At 40.1% G+C, this 22,365-nt stretch overlaps 1 protein-coding gene across 2 annotated transcripts in view; it reads right to left on the minus strand.

The window, feature by feature from the left end:
- Positions 1–509: 509 nt before the first annotated feature.
- The window catches only part of MBD2 (methyl-CpG binding domain protein 2), a 62,790-nt gene continuing 40,934 nt past the window's right edge, over positions 510–22,365 (minus strand). Inside the window, exons 4-7 of one of the 2 annotated variants that reach the window (XM_032767828.2) lie at positions 20,195–20,285; positions 19,144–19,321; positions 10,157–10,298; positions 510–986 (exon numbers count right to left, since the gene is read on the minus strand). In XM_032767828.2, coding sequence (XP_032623719.1) covers positions 10,169–10,298; positions 19,144–19,321; positions 20,195–20,285 — 399 coding nt within the window. In that variant the 3' untranslated portion in view covers positions 510–986; positions 10,157–10,168. Of the gene's footprint in view, positions 987–10,138; positions 10,299–19,143; positions 19,322–20,194; positions 20,286–22,365 lie in introns of both variants that reach the window. The other variant, XM_075066876.1, reaches the window with a different exon arrangement.

Here is a 22,365-nt window from a genome sequence, read left to right on the forward strand (position 1 = left end):
TAGGAACTTTTGTGTTCCACCAATCAGGACCCAGGCTTCCTCCTTTTGGATTAACTAGGTCTCCACCAGGCCCCCAGAAACTCAGTGGGATTGCTCATGTAAGACACTGCTGACCCTATGTGCTTTATCTTAAGTGTAAAGAGACACTAAGTAAAGAACTCTCCCAGCTTGGCCAACAGGTGTGTGGCAGTTGCCAGCAGACAGCTATAAGGAAGTCAGGGAAGCGAGGAGGCAATTGATTCATTTTGACCTTCAAACAGTTCTGGTTTAGTCTGTTGTACTTTACTTATATTTCCTTTCAGGTGAAAATCCAGCAGCTGCTGCTACGTTCAGACAAATTTCCCACAGGCTCTGCTTTGGGCAACAAAAGCACATTTGGACATGTATTCCTTTCCCCAGCCTACCAATCTCAGCTGACAGAACAAAGAGGCAATAAGCACTGGAACTGGGAGCAGGGACACAAGTTCGTTGCTTGCTCTACCCCATAACAGAACAATTTCCAGTCGCTCTGAATATAATCATTTATTTATCTTTACAGTGATGATGGAAGAATGTACAGGTGTTTTCACTCAACAGCAGTATAAAAATCTGTTTATATACATTGAGTCACAATAATCTTTAATTCTCCTGATCCATCCTTTTTCTCCTGATCCATCATTATTATAAACCACAGGAAAAACAAATATTAAGTACACGCAATATAATTCCAGTAGGTTTGCAACCTAGTCTCAAAAGCTCAGCTTTAGTTTAAGGGTACTGTTTGATATTTTAAAAAAGACTCTTAAGTCGTAGGACACAAAATAAAGTTTGTTTTTCAAATAAGATATTTACATCAAAAATAGGAGTCTAAAAAGGCATTGGTTTTAATGCTATTAGAAAGCTATATAAATGTGCATGGGTCCATTTCTTCTTACAATAAAAGACCGAAGGAGAAAGTGCCTCTGTTTTTTCAGGAAATTCCTCCTGGGACAAGTCAGTTAAAGTACCTGTAAGTTAGAGAGAGGGATAAATAAATCAAAAGTAAAAGTATTTCTTTGGAGAAATGATAGGTTGATCACAAATTAAATCAGAACAACCTAACTGTGTTTCAGTCACATTTCACATTAAGGGCACACTTATAAATAGTTGACAAAAGGCTAATAAATAAGTGATGTTTTAATAAATGGTTAATCAACTGTTACAGTCCAACAGGTCAATAAGTTACTTATAACCACTTAAACTGATGCACTTATAACCATCCAACTTTATTCACATATGTAACATGTTTATAACATCTAATCCTTTATAAACTATTTATGAATATACTCTTAAATGTGACCTGCATTTCTATGGCATTTAGTTACATTGCTCCTTAACCTAATTTTCCATTTTTTGATAAATAACTTCCATTTTTATATATATTACATAATATATAAAAGTTAATCTCAATAACACATTTTCTTCCAGTTTAAAGTTTTTAAGCAACCAACCATATAAATAAACTGATCACTTATTCAAAAATTCTATTCAAGTGTGCAGCTAAAATGGCTGTTAGAAGAAAACAGAATAGAAAGATAGCATGCTGGCTATGTAAATATAACAAATCCATTTTTGATGGAACTACAAAAAGGTCTATTATTAAGTTTAAATAAGTCAAATTTCTGCAGAATTAACTAATGAAAATAAGGATAATCACTATAAAACACAATAGGTCTATATTGTAACCTCATTAATATCCATTTCAAAATAATGATTTGTTAGACAATAAAAATTTCATGCTACTGACCTATTTGTTTCTTGACTCTATAACTTTGAAGTTTCGCATATATAAATGTTAAAGTTCTTGCATTTGTCAATGCTCTAGAATATACATAATTAAGGTCTCATTACATGGAAAGTTAGGCCTGGTCTACACTATGCATTTAAACCGATTTTAGTAGCGTTAAACCGATTTAACCCTGCACCCGTCCACACAACGAGGCCCTTTGTATCGATATAAAGGGCTCTTTAAACCGGTTTCTGTACTCCTCCCCGACGAGAGGAGTAGCGCTGAAATCGGTATTGCCATGTCAGATTAGGGTTAGTGCGATTAGGGTTGTTGTGTGCAATCGACGGTATTGGCCTCCGGTTGTCCACAATGCACATGTGACGCTTGGAAGCATCGAACTCGATGCTGGCCAGGTAGACAGGAAAGCCCCACAAACTTTGAATTTCTATTTCCATTGTGGCAGCATGGAGAGCTCACCAGCAGGTGCCACGCAGAGATATCAGCACAGGTACAATGCAGTCTCTGAGAATCAAAAGAGCTCCAGCATGACGCATGGGAGGTACTGGATGTCGCTAATGGAGAGGGGATTCCTGTACGACCCATTACAAAGACGAAGTGAAAAAATTTGAAAAAGTTCAAGGCCATGATGAGAAAAGGCCAACCGACTCAGTGCAGGCCGTGTGTACATTAAGGGACTCAGACAAGCCTACAGAACCAAGAAGCAAGGAAGGTCCGAACATGCCACTTCTACCTGGGAGCTGCATGCAATTCTAGGGGGTCCCAGCACTACCCCCCTGTCCGTGGATTCGAGGTGGGGTGGTAATCTCAGCCTGCCTGGATTCTCGGATGGGAAGATGGAGAGGAAGGGCGGACGGTGCAGAGAGCACACGCTCCTTCTTCCCACAGCCAGGAGCTTTTCTACCGCAGGATTACTCCATTCCAGCCTAGCCCGACAATGACCATGAAGCACTCTGGTGAGTGTACCTTGTAGTATAAACATGGTTAAAAGCAAGCATTTTTTAATGATTATTTGCCTGAGGACTTGATGCATCGCGCCAGTAACGTTATGGAAAGTCTGTAACATGTCTGGGGATGAGCGAAATCCTCCAGGGACTCTCTGAAGCTCTCTGGAGGTACTCCAAAGCCTTTGCAGACGAATTTGGACGGGCGCATATTCGTCCTCCTGGTAGGCTCTTGACCACGCACATACATGTAGCAGTATGTGTATCATGCATGACAATAGTGAGTTGGTCCGGTGATTGTGGCTTAAGCAACACTTCTTTATCTCGCGTGTTATCTCAGGAGAGTGATGTTCCTGGTAACCTACTTGAATTCAGGAATTATTAAGGGAAAAGATGGGCCATTTCTGCTGCTGTTTGCCTGTTGCTTAAGAAGCCTTCTTGCAGTAGCCAAGCAGGGAGTGGAGGGGAGAATGGCGTGACTTTTCGTGTTTGGCTAGCGGATCTTCCTGCTACCCAGCCATGCGTGGGGGGGGAGGGTGTTTAGCGTATCTTCCTAGTACTGCACCGGGGGGGAGGGGTAAGCGATCATCCCAGAATTGAGGGTGGTGGTTCTGTGCGCATTTAACGAAAAGAAGCAGCACTGAACGGGATTTGCTTTGGTATTGGGAAGGGGCACTGTGTATATGAAGCTGCAGAAGCTGAAAGACATGCTTACGGGCCGCATGCAGCGATTCTGTGCCTGGCCTGCGTCTGTGAGATTCTACACAGACGCACTCATCAATTGAGATGCAAAATGCGACTTTGTAGTGAAAAATTTGTATGTAGGGAATAGTGTCACCGTGAAGGTTAAGCTTGTCTGTAAATGTATTTTTTAAATACTTCTCTCCTTTTTCCCCTCCTCTGCAGCTGCAAATTTGTCAGCTCGACTGTCCGGAGCTCTAGATAAGGTGCAGAAAAAAAGACGAGAAATGTTTCGGATCATGGAATGGACCCGCAATAAAGGCTATCTGAATGAGTGGAAGGACTGTTACTACAGGAAAGATGCAGTGAACATGAGAGGAGGGACGCTCAGATGAGTGCACCAGGAGATCAGAGATGTAGAGGAAGTCAACATGGTGAGATGCAATGTGGGGCTGCTGCGTGATCAAACTGACATCCTCCACGTCTGGGGCTCGGACAGGCAGGGTCACAGAGTGTGCTGCACGCCCTGTGTAACCACCCTCACACTTCCTTCCTCTGACCGACATGAAGAATCGTGGGGGGCGTCGTGCACTGCACCTCCCACCCCATGAAGCCACAAAAGCGTCATTCTTTGATTTTTAGTGGCCTTTCCTTCCTCTATCCTTCTTCCAAACACACCTGGGTACTTGTCAGTTCTCTCCTCTTTTATATGACTTAAAGAATACATGATTTAAATGATAGTGAATTTATTTGCTAAGCAAAGCTGTAATCGAAGGGGAGGGTGGGTGCTTACAGGGAATGAGTCAATAAGGGGGGGAGGTCATAAGGGGAACAACCAGCAGTCACCACTGTACCTGGCCTTGATGAAACTCGTTCAAGTTCTTGATGCGCACGCCTTCTAGTTGCTCTTCTATCGCTGGGTCGGCTGCGCGTAATCAGCTGCCAGTATTTGCCTAGCCTCCCACTCCACTAAAGCTTCCCTTTCTCTCACAGAGACGTGTGGAGACAGAGCAAGCACAATACATGGGGACATTGGTTCGGCTGAGCTGAGCGAGTCAGTAATGTGCTTCAGCGCGCAAATGCACATCTTCACCATTCGCATTGCTCAGTTAGTTGAACAGCTCTGATACTGTCAGACTGCCTGTGTATGGCTTCAGAGCCATGACATCAGGGGTAGGCGTGGACTCTAGGATACTACAGGCATGTCAACATCCCCAACTGTTATTTCTGGTCTGGAAGTATTCTCTTGCTGCAGCCGTTTAAACAGTAGTGGTCCTGAACGCGAGCGTCATGACCTTGGCCATCCAGTGTGTGGAAACTCCTCTGTGATCACCATGCTTGCAGCACATGGAATGACCCTTGCAGTTAGTTACTGGTGGCCCTAGTGCTCCAGTGCCAGTAGGGATAGGGTTCATCTTAGCCCACTAGTTTAGGGATCCCATTGCAGCAAAGCCATCCACTTGACCTGCACTTTCAGAGTCACAACCTTCGTAGAACAGCTAATGATTGCTTTGGTACTCGCTCACAGCAGCCCCCACAGTAGATTTTCCCGCTCAAATTGATTCGCGGATCTGTATAGCTGTCTGGCACTGCAAGTCCAGAGGCTATTGCATCGCTTCTCAACGTGAGGGCTGCTCTCTCTGGTATCGGCATCAGGCAGAGGGAAGAAGACACACAGTTCCATGAATCCTTACCTGCGAAAGTTCACAGCCATGGATCGTCCAACCTGCAAACTATGCGTCCAAGTCTGTGCTTGTTTCCGGGCGCTATGGGATAGCTATGGGATAGCTACCCACAGTGCAATGCTTCGGAAATCGACGCTAGCCTCGGTACATGGACGCACATCGCCGAATTAATGTGCTTAGTGTGGCCGCGTGCACTCGACTTTATACAATCTGTTTTACAAAACCGGTTTATGTAAAATTGGAATAATCTCGTAGTGTAGACGTACTCTTAGTAACAGTGACAACTGACAGCGACTACAAATTCAATGGCAAATATCTGTACCCTGAGCTAGTTAGGAAGATTTCAATGCATTGGAGAGCAGCAGGACAGTCACTAACCTCTTATGCAGACCAACCAGATAAGTGTCCCCTGACACAATCCATATTAAATTCATATTTATGTAGCACCAACATTGTGCTAGCTGCTCAAAATATTATAAGTAAATCATGTAAGACTACACGTTACTGTTAAAATCTACGAGCTTTATAACGTTTGTACATAATTGTCCGTCTCTGCGCAAGCTTAGGGCAACATGCACACACACTCCACTGATCAGTGGGAGAGCTGTAAATGAAGGAAAGCAGAAAGTTGGCATCAAGATCTACCATGCAGATGTGAGCATAGTTCTAACGTTAACGATTTCCTCTCCCAGAACAACTCCATTCACTAGTCCTCAAATGGTTTACTAGATCACTGAAGTGGCTCAGTGCCTATGCCACATCCCATCTAGTTCACTTTAGATTTTAATAAATATGATCACTTCCTAAGCTACATGCTGGACTACTTGACAACAGTCTCTCCTTTGGGCGGGCATGACTGGCAGTGTCTACATCAGCAAGTGTATTAATATGCTTCAACAACTTTTCTGACTAAACTCCATGAAATGAAACTGATTGATTTTAAATTTCTCCAAATTGGAGGGCTCAGATCCCATGTGACCATCTCACACAAGACCACATTCTTTTAAGTTATTTTTTTGCTTACTTTTTAAGGAACGTTCACATCTAAAAGTTTGGATTGCTTCCTGTACTCAAGATCCCATAGTGAATGAGTACCAACTTTCAGAATTCTAGCTCAATAGGAACATGGGAATTAGTTGTCATCCTTCTGGATAATTATTTCTAAAAGGGTTTAGCAAATACTTGTACAGATCAACTTAGTAACAACCTAGCATGTAAAGCAATAAATTCAAACTATTCTGGATGAGAGAAATGGGAATGCTTCTCCTTTGGAAAAGAGAAGGAAGCTCTATTTTAGTATATGCTCTAGAGAAGAACATTTAGGGTGGATGGGACCATTTTGAGGAAAGAAGTTAACAGCAGAAACAAAGTTTCCATTCTTAAGTAGAGCAGGTATAACTTTCCTTCCATAGAGGGTTGAAAGTGTACACTGCAGATACAGTGTACAGCCTAGTAGGATTGCTCTAACTGAACGTATCTGCCAAGCTGAGAGCAGCAGGGTGGAGTGGAATATAGAGTCACTATGGGTTTGTCTACATTGCAGTTAAACACCTGTGGCTGCCTCATGTCAGCTGACTTAGGATTTCATGGCTTGGGCTACAGAGCTGTTTACCTGTGGTGTACATGTTCAGGCTTGGCCTGAGACCAAATGTCTACACTGCAATTAAAAGGCCCAAGTCAGCTGATGCGGGACAGCTGCAGGTGTTTAGCTGCAGATTTTTTTTAGGCCACATGTTTTGTGGGGATAGTGTGTCATTTCTATTAGATTGGATATGGAAAAGCTAATTCTCAAGATAGCTCTGAAAAGAGAGGGTCTAAATCTTGCCTGCTTGCTACACTTCTGAAGGCTCTTGGGGGGTAGCTCAGAGGCTGCGCGCCTTTTCAACTACACAGCCTCTAATGAATGCAGGAGAAAAGAAGAGTTCACTGGCAACAGACAAGTATCTGAGTGCTTACAAAAATATTTATTAAATTTGTTAGAAGAGGTGATTTGAGTAGAACTAAGCAAAGGAGGAAAAATATGGTCAAAGTAATTCATTTAGATTGAACAAAAATAATTTCACACCTAGCCCATCTTTTCACTCTCCCGCCCCAAAAAATAAAAAGTGGAGCTTTATATATTTTAGAAGTCAGTAATCGCACTCAGTACAAAGGACTAAATTCACTATTGTGCAGTAGTAAGTGGTTCACTGGGCTTAGAACAGAATCTTTCTGCACTAGGATGATTTTTACTTAAGTATTTTATTATGTTGCGTGTTTCTACTATTTCAGGATTTTTTTTAAAAAAAATCTAACGTCTGAGACCCTTTAATATGCACCCAACTCCACTTGGCTTTAGTGGAAGTTGTGAATGTTCAGGAGAGCAATGTGGTTGCCCTCAAAGAGTTAAATGTTAGCTAAATCAAAAATGCACAAATATAAAATGGGGAATAACTGGCTAGGCAAAGTACTGCAAAGAATCTCAGAGTAATAACTGATCACACGCTGAACGTGAGCCAACAGTGTGATGCAGTCACCAACATGGCTAATAGCTCTCTGGGATGTATGTAAGACTTGGGAAGTAAGTGTTCCGTCTGCTTGGCACTGGTGAGGCCTCAGAGTACTGTATCTAGTTCTGGGTGCCACACTTGAAGAAAGATGTGGACAAACTGGAAAGAGTCCTGATGAGCACAACAAGAGAGATAAAAGGTTTGGAAAATCTGACCTATGAGTAGGGCCCTACCAAATTCACAGTCCATTTTGGTCAATTTCACGATCGTAGGATTTAAAAAATCATAAATTTAATGATTTCAACTATTTAAAGCTGAAATTTCATGGTGTCATAATTGTAGGCCTCGTGGTCCAAAAATAAGTTGTGGGAGGAGTTGCAAGTTTATTGTAGGGGAGGTTGCAGAGCTGCTACTCTTACTTCTACGCTGCTGCTGATGGCCTTCAGAGCTGGGCAGCTGAAAAGTGGCAACTGCCTTCAGAGCTGGGATCCTGGCCAACAGCCGCTGCTCTCTGGCCGCCCAGCTCTAAAGGCAGCACAGAAGTACGGGTGGCAATTCTACAACCCCCCTAAAATAACTGTGTGACCCCCCCCCCGCAACTCTCTTTTGGGTCAGGATCCCCAGTTTGAGAAATGCCGGTCTTCCCCATTAAATCTGTACAATATAGGGTAAAAGCACACAAAAGACCAGATTTCACAGGGTCAGACCAGATTTCAAGGACTGTGACGTGTTTTTCACGGCCGTGAATTTGGCAGGGCCCTAGCTATGAGGAATGACTAAAAAAACTGGGCACGTTTAGTCTTGAGAAAAGTTGACTGAGTGGGGACCTGATCTCTTCTTTTTCCCTTTATCCCATCATGTGGGGTTAGGTGCTCATACAAGCATCTGCCATCTTCACTTGTTCAAGGCAGCACTAAGGTCTACCTGCTTACCATCATTTTTGATGCAATCCATCCATTGCTTCCTTGGCTTTCCTCACAGCCTCTTTCCTACCACCCTCTCCTGCCACTTACCAGATCCTCTTCTTCCATCCTCTGTATGTGCCTGAACCAGCAAAGTTGTGCTTGCTGGATTTTGTCAGCCTTATAACTGACATTGATTTCCCTCCTAAGGCTTTCATTTTGAAATCTGTCTCTTTGTATAACTCTTTTTATTGCATAGAGACATCTCATCTGAAAATACCTGCAGGTGTTGAACCTGCCAACTCTTTACTGCCATGGTTCTGTATCACACAGCATTGTGGGGCACATCATTGTTCTATATTATTAGGCTTTCAGTGGCATATGCTTGTCATAAACAACACCTGAGATGTTATTCCACACCCTTCCAGCACTGCCCAGTCTGGACTGTATCTCAACATTCAATGTCTGTCTTCCATAAACCAGTTACCAAGGTACTTTAACTGGTCGGTGTGGTTTAATTGTCCTCCATTAATATTTACATCCACTTTCCCTGTACAGTCTCTACTGACCCACATGATATCAGTCTTAATTATGTTCAATTTTATAACTATGCCTGTTTAGTTGGCCATATCACTGGTTCACTTTTCCTGGTAGGTCTTGCTTCCTCTAGGAGGACCTGATAACAGTCTTCAAACATGTATAAGCTGTTATAAAACAGACAGTGATCAATTATTCTCCATGTCTGCTGAATATAGGACTAGAAGAAATTGGCTTAATCTGCAGCAAGGGAGATTTAGAAAATTTTCCCTAACATCTAACATAACTATGAGGATATTTAAGATCTGGAATAGGTTACCAGGAGAGGTTATGGAATCCCTGTCATCTGAGATTTTTAAGAACAGGTTAGACAAACACCTGTCGGGGAGGGTTTAGATATACTTGGTCCTGCCTCAGCACAGTGAGATGGTCTAGATGACCTCACAAGGTCCCTTCTCGACCTACATTTCTGTGATTCTATACATTATATACCATTGCTGAATGAAAGAATTAGAACCCTCTTGTCCTGTGGCATGAGAAGTTATTTTAGAAAAAACACTAAATACATTTTTTTAAAAAGAAAAAAAAAATAGGACTGGATGAAATGTAAGCCCTTTGTAATTCTGCAAATTCTGTACATCAGTTAATGGTTAGGGATAAATGAAATCCAAGGAAGAGGCAATTATGAACTCAAGCAATTTTCACCAAAAAAGATGGAGAAATCATTAATTTTTGTACAATGTTCAAAAATAAGTTGAAGCCTTAGATGTTAATGTTGCAGAATTTGACCACTGTTTTGCATCAATACCCACTTTCTATTCAAACAGACTATTTGCATGAGTAAGGATTTTCAGGATTGGGCCAAAGAGTCACGTTTTCCTCTTCAGTTGCACTGGTAGCCTGGACAGCATATTTCTAATATTCTGTGTTTTAGTATGCATGCAGAGGCAGCAATTTAGTATTTTGTCAGCGACAATGTATGTTCCTCAATACTTGCATGGGATGAAACAGGGCTCAACTTTTGAGTGAGATGTAAGTGCCCGCTGGATGACTCAGTGACAGTGTTAAGATGAACAGCTGTTAAGATCAACACTGCTAATAACTACAAAGTTTTCCTATCTCCTAGAAAAACCACCTGGAGTTCTGGCTTTACCTGATCCTCTTCTTATGCATCATCTCCATTGTCCATTTCCACATCCATATCTTTTGTTGTATCAGCAGCCCGCGACAAGATGTCTGCCATAAGTGCCTCCTCCAGTTTTTTACGCACCTGTTGCACCCGTTCTTCTTGCTTTCTGTTTCAAAAACAGAGCAACAAATATTTGAAACAATAGCAATCCTGTGTGTATATTAACATAGGACTATAACATTTGCCTAGCCTTCACTAATAAGAAAGGGCTTTACTAGGGTATTTAGTCTAAACAGAAACACTTTAAAGCTGAAATAATGAATCCTACTACAAAACTGACTTTCACAGCACCAGGTAAAAGGATTTTTTGGATTATTTTTTTCGTATACTGTAAATATTCAGCCACCAATTTCGCTCTCACAGACCCATTACCCACTCAAAAACATAACTGCATAAGTTCTCAGGGCTCATCAGTTGTGGCACAAAAATACACAACCTACTTTATCACAATATGGAACAGAGGAAAGAACTATAAGTGCTCTGCCAGATTACATTATTTTTTCTGAGGTTTTACCAGTATATATAAATTCTTCCACAGCAAGCGTAAAAGAGCACTTTCCAAGTATTTGTTTCTAAAGTAGATGTTAAAACAGAAATCATGTTTTCTGAGATGACAGTTCAAACTTTTAGTCCACAAATATGAACTCTACTTTAGAGAGTTACAGTTTGATGGGAAAATTCCTCTAGGTTCTAAATGTCACTCCACACCTGAGAACATTTTTAAAATAGCCACTAGTTTACTAAACCCCATAAAATATATTTTATTATCCACCTAAATTGTTCTGAGCAAAAGTTAAAAGGGAATCAACATAATTAAGACACAAAATCTAAGTTTTGCAAGTGTTAAGAGGATTTTATAAAACCTAATTTAAACAGATAGTTACTGGAGTTTTGAATTTAGATGAAAGTGGGTTAATATTCAAACATTCCCCTCACAGGTCATGAATATAATCACCACAGCTGGAAATGATAAAGTGAAAAAACACATTTACAATTGACTGGTTTTGTTTAATTATTCAACCTGAGTATAATGTAACAAAACATTATAGTGACTTTTTTTTAAAAATTTTATATTATCAGAACTGAATGAACTGAACTGCTAGCACAACCGGCAAGATTTTAAAGGTATAGTTTTTATCTGGACATTGTCTCTAATCAAAACTATTTCAAGTTCTGTTCTGACTTCAGATAAAAATGTTAGTTCAAAAAGCAGTTCGATGCTACAGAAGAAGCTGCTAAACAGACAGCTGTGTTAATTTCAGTTTCATTTAAGAAAACAAGCCACCAATACACAGACAATTTACATCTATTAAAAATAAGTATTTTAAAACAACTTGGATGAAATTCTGTCCTGTGCCTTGTAGAGTTTTGCAAATTTTAAGAGAATGTTACAAAACCCAATTTAAACAGATCTCTTAGAGAGACAGCGTAGAACTCTTAGCCCAGGGGGAGGGTGATATTCAAGTGTCTACCCCTCTTGATCCTGGGCTGCTCCTGGAGGCTGGAGGAACCCCCAGCGAAAATTAGACAGTCCTGGGTGTCTAAGTTACAGAAACCTCCCTATATTGCCCTATGGGCTTCAGTGCTGCAGCCCCACCCTAGCATACCCCTTCTGGACTCAGCCCCACCATCAGTCCTGAGGAGTTACTCAAAAGGCAGTCTTTTGTCTGTCTTCTGCAGTGCCTGAACCAGGGGATTTTTTCCCTGGATAGATATGGAGCTTTTAAGACCCTTTATGCTGCTCTGGCCCGGGCATGAAGATCTCACTCTGCATTAACCTAGGTACTTTATTAAGCCACAATCTGCACATGGATACAATGTTAGAAAAGTTTAAGATGCAATAAGCTTCATTTCACATTTTATGTCAAGTTCACACCGTAGGTGAAAAAAGGTCTTGTTAAAACTTGATTCAATATTTTTCTGCTCAGCATGTCACATTAGGTTGGACTTTAGCAGTGTTAGGTACAGTAACAATGCTAATTAATATGATTTATTTTTAAGCAAAGTGCAGGCAACATGAACTAGCTCTCCAAAGTATAGGTCGGGAAATTCAAGAGATACTGCCCAGTTAGTCAATGGACCTAAAATTTTTCTCTTACACTAATTTTACATTGGTGTAGTTCCATTTCCTTCAGATTTTCACTGATCTAAATCAGAGCAGAAACAGAGTCCAGTGCATGTCCTGACCCTCTGATAATGGCACTCTATGCCTTATAATCACAACCATACCTAGGAAGTGTTCTCACTTGAGTAGTTCTCATCACTGAAGACTGTATTTTTCTCTACTTTCTCCCCACATTTTCCAGTTCAAATGTTTTCTGTGAAAAATTTTCATTTTCCTATGGGAACTTTTGAACAGATTCAAAACAAGAATTTTAATTTCAAACTGACACTAAAATCCAAATGTCATTTTGTTTTGCTTTGTTTTTTCAAATTGAAAATGACATTTTAAGTCAAAATGAAAGAAATTTCTTATTTAAATTGCAAAGTGTTTCTCTGAAACAAAAAATTTCTTTTTGAAGTTTCCCCACAAGAAAACTGTAATTTTGCATCAGAACTGACGTTTTTCTGTGAAAACTTTCAGTTTTGACAAGATCATATTTTTCAGCAGGAAAGTATTTGCACAAAAAATGTATACCTAAATCACTAGAGCTTGTCAAAGGTAGAAGCCAATCTGGACCATAAGAAATGTGTGCTAGATGGATATAAGAGGGTCCAGTGCCTTTGTTTCCATTTGCAGTGGCAGCAAAGATACTAAGAAATTTGCCTCAAGCGAACATGAAAGCAGGAGACCTGTGAGGATGTCACTGGAGCTGCTCAGCTAAACAGATGCAATCCCTAGCACTCCCCAAAGTAGTCCCCTCTCTTCCACAGGGAGTAAGAGCAGAACAAAACAAAGCAGTAGAGGTCAGTAGAAAAGCTGATGTAAAAGCAGAGGCAAAACTGTCTTTTTACCCTAATTTTCATAATTCTCTCCAGCATCTTGACTCAGGCCTAGTCTACACATAAAAATTAGGTCAGCACAGCTGTGGCGCTCAGGCGTGTGAAAAATTCACATCCCTGAGTGGCGTAGCTATGCCTACGTATCCTCTGGTGTAGATACAGCTAGTAGACAGAAGACTCCCACCACTGGGAAAGGTGGGTTACCTACAGTGATGGAAAAATCCCTTCCATTGCTGTAGGTAGCGCCTACACTAGGGCACAACAGTGGCCATAACTGTGCTGCTGTAGCACCCATAGACATGGCCAGCCTGAGAGGCGCTTACTCACACATAAGACCTGGTGTAAGTCATGATTTCAGAGTGCATGGAAATTGTGAAAATACCCAAAAAACGTGATTTTTCAATATTATCTAAAGATGAAAATGTATATAATATAATGTATTTCATACAAAAAAATCACCTTAGCAAACTGTACAGCCTATACACCACAGAGTGCTGTACGCATGTGTAGCATAGAGAGTTGTATTGTGAATAGATCGAAATGCAATCTAGGTGGGAAACACAAACAAGAAAATGGATGTCTCTAAAAGGCTAAAAAGGTGTCTGCACAGATCATGTGAAGCAGTATCAACCAAGAGTTTTATACATTGATGCAGGTCAACTCTTCTGTACCTATTGTAGATGACTACCAGAAAGCGTCTTGACATGCATTTGCCAAAAAAGAAAGGCAGAAACCCAAAGTGAAGCTTTACTTGGGAAGAAAAAAAAAATTGGGATTTTCTTGTTTCAAAATTCCACTGAAAACCCAGAAACATGTAGCTCCCTAATTTGACTAACAGAGGTGTTTATTTGCACAAATATCCCTCTTAAAAAACTGGACAACCAAAAGCAATGGGAATTCTTCAGATAGAATGTAGAAAATGATGGAGCAATTCCTTCATCAGCTCAGCTGTGACCTAAAGGGCTGGTCTACACTACGGGGTAAAATCGATTTTAGATACGCAATTTCAGCTACGTGAATAACATAGCTGAAGTCGAATATCTAAAATCGATTTACTCACCCGTCCTCACTGTGCGGGATCAATGTCCGTGGCTCGCCATGTCGATTCTGGAACTCTGTTGGGGTTGGTGGAGTTCCGGAATCGATATAAGCGCACTCAGGGATCGATATATCCCGTCTAGATTAGACGCGATATATCGATCCCCGAGCAATCGATTTTAACGCGCCGATACGGCGCGTAGTCTAGACGTAGCCAAAGTGTCACAAGCAGGAGATTACGGTGAAGCAGTCAGTCTAGATGCTTTACCCAAGATCAGTAGTGTTACATATTTTATTTGTTTTGCACATCTGACTTGGAACTGAAAGCTGTCCTCATTGATCCAATTTACCTACAGTCTGTTAATTACAACATCATGGCATAAACTATTGCAAGTGCTTGAATACTTTTGAGGTGGATTTCAATGGTATCAGTGCATTTACCTCTGATAACACATCCTATAATCAACTGCTTCAGAGATTAACGCCTAACTCAGTTCATCTTACCTGTAATGCTAGCAGGGCCGGCTTTAGCCATTTCGCTGCCCCAAGCACGGCGGCACGCCGCGGGGGGTGCTCTGCTGCTCGCTGGTCCCGTGGCTCCGTTGGACCTCCCGCAGGCATCCCTGCTCCACTGGAGCCGCGGGACCAGCGGACCTTCCGCAGGGACACCTGCGGGAGGTCCACCGGAGCCGCCTGCCACCCTCCCAGCAACCGGCAGAGCGCCCCCCGCAGCATGCCGCCCCAAGCACACGCTTGGCACGCTGGTGCCTGGAGCCGGCCCTGAATGCTAGTGATATCTGGATGCCCAATTTACTAGATGTTGACAAGCTAACAGACAACAATCAAAAAGGTTTTTAAACATTGTCTGAGCAGAAAATTATGTTTTAAAGAGCAATGTGCAAATCACAGTCCAAGATATGGGTTCAAATCTTCCTCTAAAATTGCCCTCAACCCAGGTAAGAGAAGATGGGGAAGCTGGTATGCTGCTACTGAACACCGTGTACAGTACATTACTTTTTACTTCAGTTTTGTGGAGGAGCAAATGAAAATTACACCAAACACAGAAGTGTTAATGGAGCTGAAATGTCTGTTGAACCATTCAGAAAAGTTACAGATTCAACTTGTCTTAATCGCAAGGAATGGCAAAGAGCTTGTTGATTTAATCAAATAGTTTGAAAGCCATGAGAGTTGTGTTCATCAATTATATAAAGTTGCTGACTTAACACACATCAAGCACGTACAGGTGAGCAACACAGCAGCAACACAGGATTTAAAACCAATTTATTAAAACTTTTATGCAAATTGCCAACTTACCAAAGTTAGTTAGCTTTTTCTTAAAGATCAGTACTTTGTACAGATGGAAAAGCAGAACAGCAATGCGAAAGTGCCCTCTGCTGGTGATTATATGAAATATTAAATTACACATAAGCAGCTTGTAATTATTCATAATTAAACCTCTCTTTCACCAGGAAGAAAAAGTAAAAACTCTGACTCAAGGTTACTTGACATTCTTGCTGCAAGTTTCCTAGTCAAGTTGAAAAATGTTTAGTCCTGAATACTAAATGTTAGATAACTACTTTGAAATGCTTTGGTAAGTAATACTTTATGTTTTTAATTTAAGGATTTTGGATTGAGTTTCGAATATGACTGCATTTCTCTCATTGGATCAAATAAAACGTAAGGTTGCCTGTTATTAAATAAATACCTTTCCCAGTTTCAATGTATTCATCTTTTTTAAAAAAAGAAGAAAGAACTAGAGTACAGGCTGAAGGCAAAATACTGGCTCTGCTGAAGTCCAAGGGAGTTTTGCCATTGACTTCAATGGAGTAAGAATTTCACCCTAGGAGCTTTTGTGGAGCAAGATAGGACACATGGGTCATTGAACATATGTTCTGGTGGCTATTTTTCTTAACTAGAACCACATAACACTGGTACTTGTATATGTTTGTGGTGGGCAGACAAGGTAGGAAAGCATTACACTGAAGAATACAAACTGTAAGAATGTGAATGGCTGGGGGAATATGAAGAAACCAAACCTTCCAAAAATCAAATTACAATTAAGTTATACTCGTTTTAATTGTAGCAAATATGCTACAGCAAGAAACCATGTCACGCCTAAATAACAGACCAGTCCAAGATCAACAGTTTCAAACTCTGAACATACTTTAAATAGATTGTACAAGAAAACAAAACCATCAACTATCTAGCTTTTTATACAATGGGCCTAGCATGACTTTTACATTTATACACTTTATTCTACAGATCAGGGGTCGACAGGCTTTCAGAAGCGGTGTGCCGAGTCTTCATTTATTCACTCTAATTTAAGGTTTTGCGCGCCAGTAATACATTTTAATATTTTTAGAAGGTCTCTTTCTATAAGTCTTTCATGTATAACTAAACTATTGTTGTATGTAAAGTAAATAAGGTTTTTAAAATGTTTAAGAAGCTTCATTTAAAATTAAATTAAAATGCAGAGCCCTACAGACGGGTGGCCAGGACCCGGGCAGTGTGAGTGCCACTGAAAATCAGCTTGTGTGCCACAGGTTGCCTACCCCTGCTATAGATACAGAGGAGAACACAAAATAAAGTGTTCTTTTAGGCAAATGTTGGTCCAAATAACTGTACATGACCACTGTACAGTGTTCTTTGAACTTCCTCTATGATTTCCCCCCTCACTTTTTCCACACTGCGAAGGCCAATACAGCTCCATTTGATTTACTTTCTTGTTTATGTACCAGCACTGCTGTATCTGTTCTGTCAGCAAAAATGTACACAGCTCTAGAAATAGCAGGTAACTGCTGTTATAGCAGAAGCACAAAAGATGTCTCACAAAATTAGTGCCTTTTCATTTGAGACCAGTTTTTGATTTACAAACCTCACCCCATCCCAAACACACAAAAACAGTATATTCTTCATCCTAACATACAATAAGGACGGATATTCCACCTCTACACAAGTGTTTACAATTTTTGTAGGCTTTAATAACTGGTAAGTAGCCTCTAATAAATTTGGAATGATGGTAATTATTCTAATAAAGAGTTACCCAAGGCTCAAATTGGCAATAATTTTACTCTGTGGAGGCAGCTGTTATGCTCTGTCTGCAAAATTCATTGCCATTACTTACCTCTGATCAGGTGTGAGCAAAGCTTTTTCTCTCAATCCCTTAAGTTTTCGATGTAATTTATGTTTTTTAGAATTATTACCTTTTTTGCAGTGTTATAACAGAGAGGCTATAATAGGATGCTACCTTTTACACTGTTTAAGTTTCTTACATGGTCTCTGTGTGAAGTTTGTTTTTCATTTCTGACAGTAACAAAGTTTGAAGTTAAAATAATCCTACACAAATGGGCAGGAAAGCATTCTGTGCTTGGTAATGAACAGTCAAAAGGGACACTGTTGAGATAGAAGTAATTTCAATTACTACACTGGCCACTGCACCTGAATCCTCATGGCTAATTGTTGTGATTTTATAATTTTGTTCCAAGAAGTGTATCTTCTCCTTTGTTAAGTTAAAAAAAACAATGAACAACACACATTGACAGTACAGGAAAAGCTCCCCTACTATGAATAAAATGCTGTCAAATGTGACAAGTAAACAGAAAAAATTCTTCTCCCAGTCCTTCAGTTTTATTGTTACAAATAATACCTAAAATCATACTATAACAAAACAGGTAAAATATTTTCAGACAGAAGTCTTATTTTTTAAGTTGATATTCCTTAAAGGGTAAAAACAAACAAACAAACAAAAAAAACCAACAAACATCATGGGCTACAGCTCTGGACCCTGGACTGGAAGTCAGGAACTCCAGTTCCCCATGCTGGCTCTGAAACCAGCTCCCTGGGAGGACTTCAGCATGTCATTTAGTCTCTCTAACTCAGCACACCCCTCAGCCCACGCCACTTCCCACAGCCCCCATTGGCCTAGTACAGCGAACTGTGGCCAGCGGGAGCTGTGATCGGCCGAACCTGCAAACACTGCAGGTAAACAAACCATCCCAGCCTGCCAGCGGATTTCCCTGGTGGGCCACGTGCCAAAGATTGCAGATCCCTGCTATAGAACAAAGGCAATGACATCACATTCAGGTTATATGAATGTAATATTTGTTCTCTGTTTTGGAAATTAAAAGCATGACAGTGAATAGAATAATTAATCATGAATGAATCATTCCTAAAAAAAAAAAAAAAAAAAAAATCAGTTTTATATGACCCTACTCAACACTATTCAGGAGACTTCTTAACTGATGCAAGAAATGTTCAGCGTTCCAGAAGTTGAAATTCTTAAAGTGGTTAGAGCACAAAACTGGGAGCCAAAACTCTTGATTTGATTCCCAGCTCTGTCAATTAGAAAAACTGGAGTGCAAGGCTACAAGGTGAAGAGCTGCCAGCAAAAGGACCCAGACTCCAGCTTTTCCAGTCCTGTCTAGTTTATATATTGCTAAAAGCTAAATGGTGGCTAAAATAGAACTCAGATCCTCAGTGGCTCAAAAACCATATAGAAAAATGGGTATTCATGTTTTATAAACAAATTTATCGATGAAAATCTATCCAAGGTACTTATTTGGGGCCCCCATTTCCATGGTATCTGAATTTCTCATTGTTTTCAGGTAGGGAAGTGCTATTATCCCCACTTAACAGACGTGGAACTGAGGCACAGCATGACAAAATGACTTGTCCAAGGTCACAGAGGAAGTCTGTGGCAGAGCAGGGATTTGAACCCAGGTTTGCCAAGGCTCAGGCTAGCACTCTAACCATGACAGCATTTTTCTTGATTCTGTTAAATGCAAATATATTTAGGAAACAACCAGTTTATTCTGTAGTTTAACAGACACACTTAACAGGTTCAAATGGAGAAATACAAGATTCCGTTTAATGTTTTGGAATATGTTCTGTTTTTTCATTAGATAAGAAGAGCAAGCTCAGTATACAAAAATTTACATTTTACTGAAAATTTCGTGTCTCAATTCCCTTACCTAATGTCCTCATCCGTAACAATGAATGCTTTGCAAAGGGGCTGAGATGTATTGAGCCACACTGCTGGGTTTTTTTCCACTGCAGCAGAGAGTTGCCCTGTGATAGGTGCAGAACTGGTGTGCAAAGCACTGGCAACAGCAGATAAGAGGGTCTCATCATTGTTGCCTGGGCCAACTCCTAAAATGTAAATTACAACACAATTAATTTATTTAACCAGATGGCTATACAAGGCACACAAGGCAGTCTGCCATTTAAAGTCACACATTTCTCCTATTTGCAAGACAACTATGTATAATATGTTATCCAGATGTATGAGTAAACACTTTAAGACCACATATTTAATGGCAATACTGACTATGAAATACAAATGACATTTTAACAAATGACTTTGAAATCATGTTAATGTAATTTTAATACACAGAAAAAAAACTGAAATATCTACTATAGTTGCTATTTGTAAAGTGCTAACTCACAAATTGGCTACAGTTTCCTCAAAGAAGGTCAACCAATTTAGTGATGAGGGTTCCTTCTTCAGCAATTATCTTGTCTTCAAATACACTTATTGATCTAACATTTGGTCTTGAAATACAATTTCTCTTTGTAGCTTTTAACATTAATCTATACTGGTATCTCAATTCTCTTTACTTCAGTGCCACAAGGAATGAAGCCAATGCTGGCAAGTAGTAGTGAAGTCTTTCACAACTCTTTCAAATTCCTATAGATGTCTCCAATGTGGTAGAATAAACAGTTACTAACTGTGACCTATAACTTACTGAATTTCACATCAGTTGCACTTGTGCCAAGAAAAGAGTACATCTCTGAAATGTTCTTTATATTAGTTAAGTTATTAACTCAATAAAAGAGAAAACCCTTTTGAGGAGACAGGTGTTTCTTCCAGCAAGCACATGTCAAGATCTGAGGGCTAATAAAGTAAATCAAAGTCGGAGATACATACTGTAACAGCTTAAGAATATCTGAAAAGCTAACAGGATCATTTTTTTATACATTCTGCTTACTAGGCATAGTGTAGTTACTAAAGGCATACAGTACCTTGAAGACCTTTAGGTAGCTCCATGGATTTTATAATTTGTTCACTTACATCAGATGCACTTAGGCCTTGTAGCCTCTTCTCCCAGAAAAGCTGAAAGATGGAAAGTGAGATTGCTTATTAGCCAAGAAAAATATACTTGGAAGCATAGCACAAACAGAATCATGCCTATATTAGCATAGAGTTTATTCACAATAAAAACACATAGGATACTTAAACAAGGAAATGATAACTGGTGGCCTACAACTGCACTCTATTAAATAAAAAGGAGTAATATCGTTTTTAATATCCACACGACTTACTACATAAAGACTGGGGCATGATTATTCTTCCACTGATAGGAGGTTTGTCACTGACTTTCACGGGAGCGGGATCAAACCCTTAGTATTTTCTAATTAAAAAAGTTATCTGAAATATAACTCAAAATAAGTCCACTTTCTCTACCTCTGCCACCTGTTTGTCAGGCAAAAAAAATGGATTAGTGGCCTGAGATACTCCTACAGAAGGGTACAGATTCCTTCTTCTACTTCTACCTGCCAGTGTTATGCCTTTTATGATACATTTACACTGCGTTTTAAAATCTGTGGTACCAAGTCTCAGAGCCCAGGTCTAGAGACTCAGCTCACAGAGCTCGCACTAAAAGCAGCAGGATGGATGTTAAGGCTTAGGCTGGAGCTTGGGTTCTGAAGCCCACCACCTGCTTAAGCTTCAGAGCCCTCATGCCAGTAAAGTCTACACTGCTATTTTTAGCACCACAGCACAAGCCCAAAACTGTAGACCCAGGCTTTTAGCCTCGCTGCTGTGAGCTTTTAAAACACCGCATACACATACTCTTAGGCTCCTCCTGCCAGTACTTCCGAATTCTTTCTACAACACCAAACCAGCCATATTAGTGAAGTTCATTAAAAAAAAACCTAAAAATTCTCCCAAAATTGGCTAGAGGCAACATGTCCACTCACTGTGGTCTTCTTAGTTCATCCATGCATGAGTAGCCTACATGCATGCATGAGTAGCCTACACTCCGGTTACGATAGAGCACTGCACAATTGGACATATAGTCTCCACAGCTATCACCTCTGAACACTGAAAGCAGATAGGAATAAGTTCCATTTGAAATAAAATTAGGCATTGCCTTCATTCTTGGCAAGTTAGTAATGTACCACTTCGTTGGGATCTCCGATATAGAGCACACACATTAAGGGATTAGTGGCTATAACATTTGATTTTCCCCCTCCTTCAACTCACCACCTAACTTTGGAATTAATGAGTGTACTCAATATATTCAGGCTTCCTTCATTAAAAAAAACAATCAAGTTCATATTGAAATGCAATAAACTTCTGAACAAGAATCATTAAAGAGAAACCATTTTCTCAGGGATAGAGGGCACTATCAATGGGGAGGAAAAGGTTAATGATAATGTCAACTGTTTTTAAGTACTGACAGGAAAATGTGACAAGCAATTGCTGTGGGAATTCTTGTGCTTCTTCCATCATGACATCTGGACCAGTGAGTGAATGATAATTTACCTACTCTGAATGCTGGAAGTAAAAAGAGATTAACTTTCTACAGATAGTCACCCAACACCACTGCTCTCTTAACAGGACAACAAAATATTCATGATTGTTTTACAAATTGGATCTTAACTGTATAAGAGCTTTGGATCATCCAGTTTGACCCAACACTTGTGTTGATTGTAGGACTACTTGACTACAATAGTTCCACTGACAGATTGTCCAATAACAGGTTAGAACATCACTGTGATTCAAGAATTTCCTTAGATATCTGTCACTCCTCATTTGCTCATACAACTAGGAACACTTAATCTGAATTCTAAAATTCTTCCTGTGAACTCTCACCCAATTTCTGAACTCTTATTTCTAGCTGAAGCTTTCCTTTCCTCATTTTCAGGCTAGGGGTTTCTTGTCCTACTCTTTTCTGAAATAGATTCCCCCTTTAAGTTATATCTCCCTCCCTTAAGTTATATTGTTACTGTACCTTGCTGGTAGTTGAAGACATATTATTTCCCTTGCATCTTATTTATTTTTTTAACTGTATACACTTAGCATCCTGAGTCTCATCTGTATTATTTGCCACTCTGTACCTTTAAAACATTGTATTCCAAAGAAGTGTAATAGATTTCCTATAAGAACCAATATCACTCTTTGGATAAAG

This window comes from Chelonoidis abingdonii, chromosome 6 (assembly GCF_003597395.2).
Source record: "Chelonoidis abingdonii isolate Lonesome George chromosome 6, CheloAbing_2.0, whole genome shotgun sequence".
Taxonomy (NCBI): Eukaryota; Metazoa; Chordata; order Testudines; family Testudinidae; genus Chelonoidis; species Chelonoidis abingdonii.